General features: G+C 50.2%; 6 protein-coding genes across 6 annotated transcripts; 5 read left to right on the top strand and 1 right to left on the bottom strand.

The window, feature by feature from the left end:
- Positions 1-31: 31 nt before the first annotated feature.
- On the top strand, positions 32-1,808 carry N7518_010427 (uncharacterized protein; the record flags this gene model as incomplete). The annotated part of the gene is made up of 3 exons (XM_057191353.1): positions 32-133; positions 184-678; positions 732-1,808. The coding sequence occupies 3 exons, from the start codon at positions 32-34 to the stop codon at positions 1,806-1,808; spliced, it is 1,674 nt and encodes a 557-aa protein (XP_057037489.1).
- Positions 1,809-2,681: 873 nt separating this feature from the next.
- N7518_010428 (uncharacterized protein) lies at positions 2,682-3,738 on the top strand (the record flags this gene model as incomplete). The annotated part of the gene is made up of 2 exons (XM_057191354.1): positions 2,682-2,810; positions 2,869-3,738. The coding sequence occupies 2 exons, from the start codon at positions 2,682-2,684 to the stop codon at positions 3,736-3,738; spliced, it is 999 nt and encodes a 332-aa protein (XP_057037490.1).
- A 756-nt stretch (positions 3,739-4,494) lies between these two features.
- On the bottom strand, positions 4,495-6,087 carry N7518_010429 (uncharacterized protein; the record flags this gene model as incomplete). Its single annotated transcript, XM_057191355.1, has 2 exons — positions 4,495-5,907; positions 5,959-6,087. 2 exons carry the CDS (start codon positions 6,085-6,087, stop codon positions 4,495-4,497), a joined length of 1,542 nt encoding a protein of 513 aa, XP_057037491.1.
- Positions 6,088-7,949: 1,862 nt separating this feature from the next.
- N7518_010430 (CFEM domain-containing protein) lies at positions 7,950-9,285 on the top strand (the record flags this gene model as incomplete). The annotated part of the gene is made up of 4 exons (XM_057191356.1): positions 7,950-8,033; positions 8,092-8,269; positions 8,327-8,991; positions 9,043-9,285. The coding sequence occupies 4 exons, from the start codon at positions 7,950-7,952 to the stop codon at positions 9,283-9,285; spliced, it is 1,170 nt and encodes a 389-aa protein (XP_057037492.1).
- Positions 9,286-10,373: 1,088 nt separating this feature from the next.
- Positions 10,374-11,566, top strand: N7518_010431 (carnitine:acyl carnitine antiporter; the record flags this gene model as incomplete). Its single annotated transcript, XM_057191357.1, has 4 exons — positions 10,374-10,625; positions 10,683-10,731; positions 10,812-10,828; positions 10,904-11,566. The coding sequence occupies 4 exons, from the start codon at positions 10,374-10,376 to the stop codon at positions 11,564-11,566; spliced, it is 981 nt and encodes a 326-aa protein (XP_057037493.1).
- An 835-nt stretch (positions 11,567-12,401) lies between these two features.
- Positions 12,402-13,536, top strand: N7518_010432 (uncharacterized protein; the record flags this gene model as incomplete). The annotated part of the gene is made up of 2 exons (XM_057191358.1): positions 12,402-12,548; positions 12,601-13,536. 2 exons carry the CDS (start codon positions 12,402-12,404, stop codon positions 13,534-13,536), a joined length of 1,083 nt encoding a protein of 360 aa, XP_057037494.1.
- Positions 13,537-13,961: the final 425 nt, after the last annotated feature.

Raw genomic sequence — 13,961 nt, forward strand, 5'->3', positions numbered from 1 at the left:
TGTGTTTTTGTTCTGCTCTTCAGGGGTCAATATGGTCGCTGTGTTGTTGCTGACGCTGGCTTCGGCTTGTCTGGCCTCCAAGCTCCCTGTAGTTGATCTGGGATATGAGCTGCACCAAGCAATCTCATTCAATGTCAGTTGAGTCTTCTTTGTTTTGATCTTCATTACCCCTGACATAAGTAGAACTCCCATGGCCTCTACAACTTCAGCAACATCCGCTATGCCGCACCTCCAGTTGGCGAGCTGCGATTCCAGGCACCTGTACTTCCCAAACAAAACAGAGATCACATTCAGAATGGCTCTGTGGGAAAGATCTGCCCCCAGGCAGCCCCGTTGTGGTCGACAACTGCCGAAGAAGCGTTCCTCTTGAGTTACTTCTATAATACATCCTTCCCTCTATCCACCAACATTTCTTCCTACGAGTACAAACCGGCGAAGCAAGACCCACGCACTACCGAGGACTGTCTATTCCTTGATGTGATTGTGCCTAAAAAGATCTTCGAACGCAGCAAAGGTGAAGCCGCAGCATTCCGAAAGAACTTGGCGCCGGTGCTGGTGTGGATCTATGGTGGAGGCTATGTGGGGGGAGAAAAGAGCAGCTCCGACCCAACCGGATTGATCCAGCGAAGTCAGCAGGGAAATAATGATGGGGTTGTTTATGTTGCCTTGAATTACCGCGTAAGTCAACGATATATTCCTACGTCGCTGTCGTGAGAATACTAATTTCTTAGTTGGGTGCATTTGGCTGGCTTGGTGGTGACAGTATCACAGCCAATGGCACGGCCAACGCAGCGCTCCACGATCAACGATTTGCTCTTGACTGGGTGTATAAGAACATTCACCTTTTCGGTGGAGATGCAACCCGAGTCACGGTTATGGGAGAGTCTGCCGGAGCAGGATCAATCCTTCATCAGATCACCGCGTATGGAGGCACCCGCGGCGCTGCACCCTTCCAACAAGCGATCATGCAGAGCCCAGGCTGGGTCCCAGTCATTGGCGAAGAGGAGCAAGAAGCCACGCTGCAACAATTCCTAGGAATTCTTAATGTCAGCACGATTGAGCAAGCCCGGAAATTGCCTTCGGCCAAATTGATCGCGGCCAATGCGTACCAGGTCGCGACCAAGTCCCAGTGGGGACAGTTCACCTACGGTCCCGTTGTGGACGGCAGCTTCGTTCCTGCTCTACCAGGGCAGCTTTTGCTTCGAGGCGATTTCGATCCTAACTTGAATATCATGGTCGGCCATAACGCGGACGAGGGGTTGGCCTTTACTTCGCCGGACAGCGTCAAGAGCACCGGTCTGGCCACTCAAATGAAGACCTTGTCGCCGAACACTCCCAAAAACGTGTCCGACTTTGTCTATAATGTCCTCTATCCACCGGTCTATAACGGCTCCTATGGGTACACCGACTCGGTCGCGCGCACGGCGCTCGTCATTTCCGACCTCATCTTCCAGTGCAATACCGATTATATCAACCGCGCGTTCTACAATCGGACCTATGCGTATGAGTTCAGCATCCCGCCCGCGCTGCACGGACAGGATGTCTCATACACGTTCTACGACAATAAGACCAGCTCTTCGCTCCTGGGGGTCACCAACGCGACCGTGGCGTTGGCTATGCAGGATTATTTCACCAGCTTTGTCCAGCACGGCGTGCCCAAGTCTCATCTGGCACCGGTGTTCCGAAAGCATGGCCAGTATGCACAGCTCATGAACATTGGCAATAATAGCATCCAGGCGACGCGGGACCTGACCAATAACCCACGCTGTCGGTTCTGGCAGACTGCGCCTTATTACAAGGCGACCTGAGTGTGTTATGCAATATAGACACGATGTATATTGTACATAGGATGTGTAAATAAGCCGGTTCAATTGGTGGAAATGGAAAGGGATGAGAGAGTTGGAGGTAATTCGAGATAATTAATTTGAGATTCCTCCACCCACGTGGGATATCCATTGGTAAGTCAGGACAAACGAACAAACGAACAAACAAACAAACAGAAATCATACAAGTCGGTATCTCCTTGTACTCGTATTAATTGCAGTTTCTTATTTCGCCAGGATTCATGATCTTCAATGTCATTTTCTCTCAGGCCAAGGTGGATTTTCAGGGTCCAATGGTGAATGCCTCTTCAATCTGACATCAGACACGCTGACTGTGTCAGCCATTTCTTGATCACTCGATCACTTACTACATTGGGATCCCGTAACTGACTATGTTGTATTCTGTCTTGAATCCGTCGATCTATCGAACAGAGTTCGCTCTCCGCGGACCCCGTAGGATAAATTAAATCCGAGAACGGTCGGTTCGGTGGGATTGGCTTGGATAGGTGGATACAATGGAGTACACGATAGTCACTAGGCAGCAGAGAATTGAATGAGCTGTTCAAATCGATGTTGTAATCTATATTAATGTGAGCGTGCTAGGGTTACACCTGCGAAGGATGAGACATTGGCATTTCCCGAGTTGAGACAAACACTAAGAATAGCCTAGTTAAGACCAACGCTAAGCTTTTGGTTCTCTTTATAAGGTGTATTGGACCGAACCTTAGTACGAAGGCTTTACATTATAAGCCTTGCTGTCTCTCTTTCTCTTTTTTTTTCTTTCTTTCTCTTCTTCTCTCCCCTCTCTCACACGTCATTGACTTTATTTACTTCATTAAATATCCTACATTGCTCATCATGCAGCTGCTTTGGGTAATCCTCTCTCTAGGCAGTGCCCTCGCCTCGGCCGTCCCCAGTTCTCATCAACTCCGACTCCCTTTCGCTCCCTCCACCGACGACCTCGAAAATTGCGTCAGGTCAAGACTCGTGCGTGCTAATTATTTTTTATATTTTAACCATTTACTTCAATCCTAATATAATACAGTCGATAAATTTGAGCATTCAGAATGGCAGCCTATATGCCAATGACCACCAACTCTATCCTCCATCAGTGATAATGCAGCTCAATGCGCCCCTCTATGACAGCGCAGACCAAATTGATCCCAGTGACAATACCGTGGAATTGTCCTACACGCTCGACGTCGAGCCACTCCAGAACAACGACATGGGATCCATCGCGGACATGATCCGCGTGCGAGTCGAGTTGTTCGATCTGCAGAACAACCTGGTGTCACCGGACGCAGTAGCCGTCGACCTCCTTGCTTACCAAAGTGACAAGTACGAGATGACCCGCATCCGTGTCGAACCAGCCCGTGGCAGCGATCAAGATGGACATCTATACGAGAAGAGCCAGCCGTGGGTGATCAATTACTGGAGGACACAATTCGGCTCCGTTTTCGATAAGCCCAAGACCACGGAAACCACGGCGGCACCCCCGATGGAATCTCCCGCTCAACCCGATGCTATCAAGGTCATCAGCAATGAGAATGAAACCCGCTCGGCACCAGAGACTCATTTCTTTTCGTTCTGGGCCACTCCCGCTAACCTCCACCGCCACGCTGGACACCGTCCTCACCACCACAGCCATCACAAGAACTCCTTCATGCGCATCATCCGTCCCATCATCCTTCCTGCTTTGCTGGGTGTTGCTGCCGGGTTGGTGGCTTGTTTGGTTGGGTTCTTCATCGGACAGCTGCTGGCCTCGTTGGGGGTGTGCCTTGGATGGCAGAGGGTACTAGGCCACCGATCCCGGATTGTCTCAGAAGAAGAAGGCACGGTTTCGGAAAAGGCCTCCATGTTGCTGCATGTTTATGTGGCGGACACTGCCGAGTCAGAGTCGAATGACTCGGTCTAACCGGCATCTGATTTTGGCTTCTTCACGGCGTTTTCTTGCATTCACATACCCTCACTGTTCTTGTCCCTTATGTATATCCCTGGTTACTGATGTGTATCTATGACTCTATTACACATGCCTGGAAATGAGTATATATCCAATCAATATCTCCAATGATCGTGCCAAGCGCCCCAACATATATCGTGTGTTGGCGCCATCTTCACTGAACAATAAATTGCAAAATTAGATACCTTTTGTTTGATATACTTTAACAACCCTTGAACTTGATAATAAAGTACCCTTTGTATGAGTATACCATACGAAAGGTACCTAATTTCAAATTTCAAATTTCAAATCATCGTTGACCGGCCGCACCCTATAGCGCACATTTTAGCCAAATTATCATATGGCCGGCTGGCCCAATGGCAAGGCGCTTGACTACGAATCAAGAGATTGCAGGTTCGATCCCTGCGTCGGTCAGTAACTTTTTGCTCGTCTGGTCTGCCAGATGAAATTTTTGTGAGACTCCACTTGACCGAGCCCGAGCCGGTTCGGCATCGCCGAATGGCTATTTCGGGCCGCTAGGCATCTGTATTTTTCGTATCCTGGCATCCAGTCAGTGTCATGGGTTTGGTAATAAGCTTCGATTTAAAAAGCAACTACATGTGTATGTATGTAGGTCTAATTTGACAGAGGGGGTGAGTTTTTTGAATTATAGATTCAAGCGGATGGCGACGGATATCAGATATATACAACGTCGATTTATATAACTGAGAATCAGTACTCGCGATCAAACCACATCTTCTCTCCATTCAAAGCTGGCTCCACATCCAGGCCTATTGCCGTAGCAATTCCATTAGAACCCACTATGAATTCCGCAGCGTAGTAGCTAGAGAGAGATCCGACTGTCCTAGGCTGATAGTGATGCGCCACAAAGAACTCCCCGCTTGCATGGACGAGAGTGATAAGGGAAGGAATAGCACGGTCTAGTAGATCTGCAACCAAACACCCATTTCGGACGGATAGAGTGATAGAACTGTACGCAGGATGCTCGTATGTCCCCGCATACTGGTCCAACTGCAGAGAATGGGGAATAACAGGATCAGGCAGAGACGGATAAAGCCGTTTGATAGCTTCGTCCACACACTCAGACTTGGCGTTGAGCTTCCTATTTTCCAGTTCTGTCGCCTGGCCCACTGCCACTGGGCGTGGGATCCGCGATCCTCCGGAAATCTGATCTAGAAGGTGCATGTAGATCTCCACCTGCGCATTTCGGGCATTCGTCGTATTACCCATCATAGCAAAGCCAAAGCCCTTGCTCGGCAGGAAGCCCACCATGATGCCGAATCCGGGCCAGCTCCCGCTGTGCCAGTAGAACGGCTCGCCGCGGTAACTACTCACAAACCATCCCAGGGCATAGAGATGGCATGGGACCGCAGGAGGTGCGACGATCTCATCCCAATCTGTGATCACCGTGCGTGGCTTCAGGAGTTCTGCGTGGCCCTGTGAGGAGATGGGACCCTTTTGGTAGATCATCGCGCGCAGCCACTTCGTGTACTCGAGTACGCTGCTCACCATGGCGCCGGCTCCAGTCACAGCGACGTCGTTCATGTATGGTTCTGCGATGTAGGTGTTGGTGTCTGGGTCCCAGGTGTAGCCTCGTACGAGTCGAGGACGAAGAGATGGGTCCTTCGAGACATCTGTGACGGAGAAGTATGTGTCGTTCATTCCTAATGGATCCCAAATACGTTTCTTGAGAGTCTCGCCGAGAGTTCGGCCTTCAATTTGTTCCAATGCATGGGATACCACCATATACATGTTATTGTTGTAGGAGAAGGTAGTGCGGGGCGCATAGGCTATAGGAAGATGTCGCAAGTTGCGAACAGCTTCGCGCAGGGATCTCTGGGGATGCACTAAATTTAAACAAGCGTCGTGAGTCGATAGCCCTGAGCGGTGCGATAGAGCATCTTCTATGGTAGTATGCATTGTGTTGTAGTCGTTCTCCAGCACAAAATCATCTCTCAGTATGGACGAAATTGGGGTATCCCAGCGAAGGGGGAATTTGGTATCCTTTCTATCGTCGATGGCGAGAGACATGGCCGCTGCGGTGAATGCTTTAGTGGTGCTACAAGTAGAGAAGAGAGAATCGGTGGTCATCTTGCGATCAGGAAACTCGGCGAATCCATACGCCTAAAAGTGGTTTAGTGGTCTGTAATAAGAAAGTGCACTATGTCTCCATACTTTTGACCAGGTGCTGGAGCCATGAACCACTGCCATGGAGAGTCCGGGGACTTTCCATTTGTCCATCTGCTGCTGTACCAAGGCATCGAACTCGGAGGTCAATGGCGAATTTGAACTTCTGAGAATCATTTTAATAAACCGAACTGAGTTTGTAGTTGTAATAATTGGAACTTTCTAGGTCGCGGAGGTTTAGAAGTTCGAGGATTTCGAAGCGGGGAAGTCCAGATAAGCCAGGCAGTACTCCGTAGCGTTGGACTCGATGTAACGTCAATATTACTAGCAATGTTGGACTTTACCAGTTAATCCTAACTATAGCTAGAGTACGGAGTACGGAGTAGAGTAGAGATACTGAACCTCAGCATTGTGGAAGTCAGAGATAGCAGCCTTGGGGAATACAACATACGAAGTCAGAGATAGCGGTGTCTCAAATTTGCCAAGGGACCAAGGTGAATCTATGCAGGTTCCCACGATGTTGACGTCTGCACGAATGGGAGCTTCAGTCGATGTGGGCTCATACAATAGCGGGAACATGCTGTACGGAGTTCTCCGCACAGCCGCACTTGCTAGACATCAGCTTGCTTGGCGCGTAGCCCTAGACTATATTCAAATGTCAACAGTGCAATCAGGAAATAGAAGATTAGCACATGGTCATAACACCGGACGCCGTCAAACCTGGTATAAACCTTGGGGGTTAGGGATTTGTCAAAGTAAAGTGGCAATTGATATTATTATTGTACGGATAGTGCTATGTACCTAGCTTAATCAATTTTAGTTTATTATTCCGTACTCTATATAAGGTCTGTACGGAGCACATACTCCGTAAATCTCCATGCATTATCTTCATGTGGAGTCCGTAGTATCTCGCATCCAAGGTGGATGTTTGATTCCGATCTGCGGAATATTTTACTAGTTTAAAGAAAAAAAGGAAGGAGACGATGCAAGTCAAATGATTCCAATTCAATTGTTACGTATCTCAAAGCTCCCAGTTTCTTTCCAGGGGTATCCCTTGAAAGCGGAAACAAGCTTGGGAATCAACCCTGTGTATACAGAACGGGGCAGTTTATAGTCCGACCTCCGTCTACAATATACAGTATCGGGGAATACATAATAGCAGTCCGTAATAAGTCCGTAGAGTCCAGAGTCCGGAATAGCGTCGAGTCCATAGCATGGTGTTGATAGTGTGGCTGTGTCCCAAGGTTCAGCCACAAGATAGCGGTGTCCCAACAACTGAGTTTTCAAATTTTCAATAGTGCGATCGGAGTGTCTCTGACTATTCGACAATCCAGTTTAGCGCCGGCCTCAGCTCCGATTGGGACCCGTCGATCTTCACCTATCTTGACCATAAACATTGCTCAAATCGGTGAACAGAGGGAGGAAAGAAAGCTTGGAAGCTCAACCACCATCAAAATCTTGGTTACTCCTAATGATGCCAGCCATACGGATTACCCCATCGGCAAAATGGGAGGGCTGGCTCCAATAATGGAGAACATCGTGGAAAAGCCAAAAGCCAAAATTCAATTCCGAACGGGGCCCCTGGCAAATTAGATGGACCTATGAGATCGACGATGGAGAAGAGGTGTGAGCTATCCCCGGGGCGATCACCCCATTTCAGGCCATTACAGAGGGCAAATCCAGGATTCGGATGTTGTGATGACTTCATATCGCTTAAGCAATCGATTCATTCTCTCATCGCCACGTTGGGTCGCAGAATAATCCCAACTTGGCCTTGCCAGGCAATCCACACCGCTACGGTGATTGGGCTTTACCGTTTGCTCCGTCCACTTTATTCCTCTTTTGTCAACTATGGAGACTCAATTTATAGTCTGGGGCAGGTGGCTGGTGAGATTGATGCAGACTTTGTTTTTGTTTCTCAGGCCTGTCTTTATAAAAGGTCCCCATCTCCAGATTTCTTTCAATTTCCACTTTTGCCAATTCCTCGTCCCTTACACATTGACCTCGAGAATCCTCAATTCCTCCCCTAATTCTTAATCATGAAGTCCTTCTCCCCCGTTGCTCTGGCCTTGATGGCCGCTTTTGGCATGGTCGCCGCTGAGTCTGCTGCCTCGGAGTGTGCTGTAAGTTCGATTAATCCCATGTTGAATCATGCTCAATGCTAATCCTTATCGACTCTAGACTATGTGTCTCAACAACATGAGCAACCTGGCCTCCGAGTTGGGTTGCAAGTCCGGTGACCTCGCCTGCCTGTGCAAGAGCAATAACTACAAGTACGGTATCCGTGACTGCACCAAGGAGGCCTGCCCCAACGACGACGCCGAGGCGGTTCTCGCTATGGCCGTCGCTAAGTGCCCTGGTACGTGACTATTAATAATTCCAACACTTGATATGGTAAACTAACATTATATCGCAGGCGGTGTCGCGGGATCTGACTCCACCTCCAGCTCCAGCTCTGACTCTAGCTCTACCTCCGGCTCTGACTCCAGCTCTACTTCCGGCTCTGACTCCAGCTCTATCTCCGGCTCTGACTCTAGCTCTACCTCTGGATCTATCTCCGGTGCTGGTGGTGACTCCACTACCACTGGCTCTGGTGCTACCGTGACCGGCACTGATGCCTCTGGCTCCACAACCACTGGCGTCGCTGTCGTGACCCGCACTGATGCCTCTGGCTCCATGACCACCGAGACCGTGATTGGCACTGGAACCTCTGGCTCCGATGCTGCCGTGACCGGCACTGATGCCTCTGGCTCTACGACCACCGGCGTCGCTGTCGTGACCGGCACTGATGCCTCAGGTTCCGCGACCACCGAGACTGTGATTGGCACTGAAACCTCTGGCTCCGATGCTACTGTGACCGGCACTGATGCCTCTGGCTCCACAACCACTGGCGTCGCTGTCGTGACCAGCACTGATGCCTCTGGTTCTGCGATTACCAGCACCGTGATTGGCACTGACGTCTCTGGCTCCGCGACCACCGCTACCGTGACTAGCACTGATGCCTCTGGCTCCAAGACCACCGCTACATTGACTGGCACTGAGGCCTCTGCCTCTAACACTGGCTCCGTTTCCACCATCACTGTAAGACACACTTGATCTCCTCCTCGAAAACCACGCTGACCTTATCTCTAGAGCACCGACGCCTCCGGCTCCATGGTGACCAAGGTTAGCACCAGCACCTCTTCTACCTCCACTGGCGGCTCCGACAGCTCTGAGTCTACCTCCGACTCCGATTCCGGCAGCTCTGAGTCTACCTCTGGCTCGGATTCCGGCTCTGCTGCTCCCACCTCTAGCTCCGGTGCCGCTGCCCCCATGGCCACTGTCGGCAGTGGTGCTATGGGCGTCCTCGGCCTGGTCGCTATCCTCGCTCTGTAAACGTCCCACATGTGAAGGCGTAGAGTCCGCATGTACTCAATGTTACTTTATGGGTTATGATTCATGTGTTGCCGTCGTCGGGCTTGTATAGGTACAATATGGAACGGGTTCTTGATGGGTACCATCATGTTTGTCTCTCTTTGCTCTACGGAGCTGTTAATATAATGTAAATCGAGCTTAATGAATGAAAACTGTATTATGCATTTACACTCTGTACTTTTTGCGTGTTGACACTAATCAAGTACTCCGTACTGAAGTGAAGAAATCAAACCCTCTTCTTTGGAACGCCAAGTGGGTACCAAGACCGAGATAGAAGGATTCGCCACTGGCGCAAACCGCAGCCTTGCATTCTACAGCAAGTTCCGGGGTAAAGGAGTAGCTGAATATGGGGTGTTGCAGTTTGAATGCTTTTTTTTCCTTATGCATCTGAATGCATAGACGTATGGATGTATGGATGTATAAATACTAATTCTCGTCCTGATAAAGCACGTGGATTTCCATGTGATTGCGACCCTACGGAGTAGAACTCGGACTTCCAAGTACTTACTCCGTACATGTACACATATGCAACGATACAGGCACTTCACATCTCCCCTGCACCTATACCCTTCAAGAAGGGCTAGAGATGGAGTAAACCTAATCCTGACACAGCCATCCTTTATTCCGCGGGGAAAACGTGGAGTGGTTGAGCTCTCCCGTTCACCCGGACTGGCGCACTCGGGGCCACTGACGCCGTTGGAGTATATTCTAATTCAATTCTTATAGGAAAACCAGCAAAACATGCCAAAAGTCTCCATAATATTTAGTTCTACAGTACTGTAAACTTCCTTCTTACTTGCTAGTATCTACCACGGGGAGTCGGTTTTTCCGCTGCCGAACCGAGGCACACCTTCGTCCGGGGAAGGCCAGTCGGCTTCGGCTGTGTCTCCGTCTCCATCATTTGAAGATCCCCGGTCAATTTTTTCTTATTGCGCTACTAATTACTTTCCCATCTTACTCTTGGCCCCTGCAGTTCAGTTTTCACCCCTCCTCTCTCATCCTCCATCCCTATCTCCACCCCTGTCTCTCCCCGCTCCGACTCGCCCACAATGTCTTCCTCTACCTCCCCCACCGCGCAGCAGCTGGAAAATGAGATCAACGACATCGAGACCAAGGCCGTCAACCAGACAATTGTACAGCTGCGCTCTCTCGCAGCCGGTGCCGTTGGTGGTCTCTGCGCCGTGGTCGTCGGACACCCGTTTGATCTGGTGAAGGTGCGCCTGCAGACGGCCGAAAAGGGAGTTTACTCAGGTGCCATGGATGTGGTCAGGAAGACGGTAGCCCGTGAAGGATTGGCTCGAGTATGATCACTACAAACATATTGAATACTTTGCGACCGAACTGACAATGGTTCCTAGGGATTGTATGCCGGTGTCTCTGCGCCGCTTGTCGGAGTTACTCCCATGTGTAAGTACTCTAGCATGCGCCATAATGGCTCTCACATCTGAAATTGGTCGAGTTATGAGCTAACCAGTCCTGTCTCACAGTTGCCGTCAGCTTTTGGGTTCGTCTTTTTTTCTTTTTCTCTGCGCCCACAGCTGCGAGCGCCCGTCCGAAAGCGATACTAACAATAAATTAGGGTTACGACGTGGGCAAGACTCTCGTGAGCAAGTTCTCTACCGTCCCCGTCAAGAACGACACCCCGCAGTACTCCATTGCACAAATCTCCTCTGCAGGCTTCTTCTCCGCCATCCCCATGACCCTGATCACGGCACCCTTCGAGCGTGTCAAGGTCCTCCTCCAGATCCAGGGCCAGAAGCAACTGGCTCCGGGCGAGAAACCTCAGTACTCCGGTGGTCTGGATGTCGTGCGCCAGCTGTACAAGGAAGGTGGTGTTCGCAGCGTGTTCCGTGGTAGCGCCATGACGTTGGCCCGTGATGGTCCCGGCTCGGCCGCCTACTTTGCGGCGTACGAGTACATCAAGCGCTCCTTGACCCCCAAGGATGCCGAAGGCAACGTGACGGGCGAGCTCTCCCTATCTGCCGTTGTGTGCGCTGGTGGTGCTGCCGGTATCGCCATGTGGATCCCTGTCTTCCCCGTTGACACCATCAAGTCCCGCCTGCAGAGCGCACCGGGCAAGCCTACCATGGGTGGTGTTATCCGCTCGGTTTACGCTAGCGGCGGTTTGAAGGCCTTCTTCCCTGGATTCGGACCCGCTCTTGCCCGTGCGGTGCCTGCCAATGCCGCCACTTTCCTCGGCGTTGAGCTGGCACACAAGGGCATGAAGAAGTTATTTGACTAAAGTTGGAGAATTCTTGTTGTGTACATACCATGATTGATCTCTTTTTTTCAGCGTTTTGTCTCCCATCCACGGATGGTTGTCTGCGACCATGAGTTGGCTTTGATTGGTTCGCATCTTTCTGGTCATGTTGGGTTCGTTTTAGATCTTTGGTTGATATCCGATATTTATAGAAAGTCACTTTCTGGTGATTTCTGGGAGTTGGGCATGTCACATTGGATCTAGAATGTATACAAGCTGGCAAATTCTAGCCACATACACTTTGCCTGAGACAATTGAGGCTCAACCGGTATTTTTATTTATTTTTTCGCTCTCGATGGGGAGAATTGGCCGAGCCGGCTTCGCCTGTGCACCCTGGATTTAGCGCTAACATGTCGGGGGCCAATGGTGATCGGAGGCAACCTGGCAATGTTTGGTCGGCACGGAGGAATTGGACGCCGATGATCCCAGGGGTTTCTATTTATATCATCGGATGATTTGGTGAATTTTGCAAATAGTAGAAAGCAGTAAAAAGTAGTACAAAATAGTAAATACATGGCCATCCCATAGAGGGAACAAAAGTTGTTCGAGGGAAATGGCAATGTCCAAGAAAGTGTCCGAGTTCCTCGTGAGGCTGATCAGGGTACACGCCAGGTACCTAAAATTATAGGTGGAGCACGCCAAAACTCTAAGTACCCTAAGGGTACCGACGACTCCGGCGCTAAGTGGTCTGCTGCCTGGCTTTGTATCAGATAAAAGCCCCCGTCTTCCCCTCGCATCTTTGCATTTCCAACCTCGTGTTTCCATCTCTTTTTCCATCGAATATCATATATATATATTCACCAGTGTCGGCTTCATCATGTCCGTCACTAATGTCCTGATGCGTCGGGGCACCGAGCTTGCTGTCACTCACATGCAGTCTAAGCCTGAGAAGCAGGAGCCGAATGGAGGCTTGGTGGCTCTGTTTGCTATCACTGCTATTTTGATTGGGCTTGCTTTCTGGTCTGTAAGTAATACAATCTTTCCAGATATCACCTTGTGGAACTAATACTCGACAGATCGAGTATACCTATGGAATGGTGATCTCCACTCTGGCTGTAGTGGAAGATACCAACCCCGATATCTACGTACGCATTACTCCCGGTCCCGATCCCACCAAGCCAACCGACGAGGATGATCCCGAGCTGCTCGCTCCTACTCCCCTCAAGCCTATCACCAGCAAGCTGCGCACCACTGTGAAGCACCTCCGCTCCCGCGCTGGCTTCTGGTCTCGCTTCCGTGGAATGGGCATGTTTGTGGCCTACACTATGGCCCGCGGGTTCCTGTCAGCTTTTGTCCCTGTGCCTACCAATTCATATTTGGGCCAGTTTGTCGTTCAATCCGTCCTGAGCGTGGTGCTGGCTACTTGGCAGATGGCCTGGGTGCACATTGTTATCTCCGAGCCCTCTCCAAAGCGCTTCTACCAGCGTATCCCCAGCTACAAGACCTGGATCAAGATTGCCCCAGCCGCTGCTCTCCAGGATGTTCTCACCGCTGCTGCTTTCTTCATCCCCATGGCCATTGCCAATCTTGCTGGCTGGCTCGATGTTTCCGGTGATCAGGAGGTCCCGCCTATTGTAGCCATCTACCGCTTCATGGGCGTCAGTGTGGTTCCTGCTCTTCTGGCATTCTTGATATCTATGCCTGCTCGTGTCATCTTTGTCCGTGTGGCTGCCTCCATGCTTCCCGAGGAGGATGAGACTATTGTGCCATTTGATCGCTCTTTCGGGGGCAAAGTCCGTCCGGCCATCACCGGTGGCAGCGGCAAGATCGGCCTCATGGATGCATGGACTACCTTTGACTGGGCTGCCCGTGTCCGCTTCGCCAAGGTTATTGGCAAGACATTTGCCATGGAGGTGGCACTTGGTTTTTTCGCTCTTCTGGTACTTGGTGGTCAGATCTTTTGGATTTCCAAGACTGCCAAGCCCATTGATATGGGTGCCCCTGGACTCTAAATGAGCTGAAAGTAAAAAGCCATTGAGATCCGATGTTTGGTACATTATGAAATGCTGGGATGTGTGTGTGATTGTTGCGTTTGCTATATCTATATCATTGGGAGAGATTGAAATGTTTGCCTCATACAATAGTCTTTCACCTTCCTCATGCACTACGAGATTTAAACATAATGACATTCCTAAGGTCCTCATTGAGTCTATACCTCCAGGGCTACCTAGACATACAAAGTAGCAACTAATTACGTGCCCATGGTCTATACCGCCTCCCCATCTAGGCTATCAAACCCCGCTTTAGCCTTACCGCCTACATTTCTTTTTGCGCCCCTCACCGTCTCCTCATCTCCTCCTCTTTGTCCTTCTTTTGACATTGAAACCGACTTCAGATATCGACCCAATTCCACCCTTCCACTCTTCTGCTTTATCTT

The sequence above is a fragment of the Penicillium psychrosexuale genome (genome assembly GCF_028828465.1).
Source record: "Penicillium psychrosexuale strain IBT 29551 chromosome Unknown utg000006l, whole genome shotgun sequence".
NCBI classification, from domain to species: domain Eukaryota; kingdom Fungi; phylum Ascomycota; class Eurotiomycetes; order Eurotiales; family Aspergillaceae; genus Penicillium; species Penicillium psychrosexuale.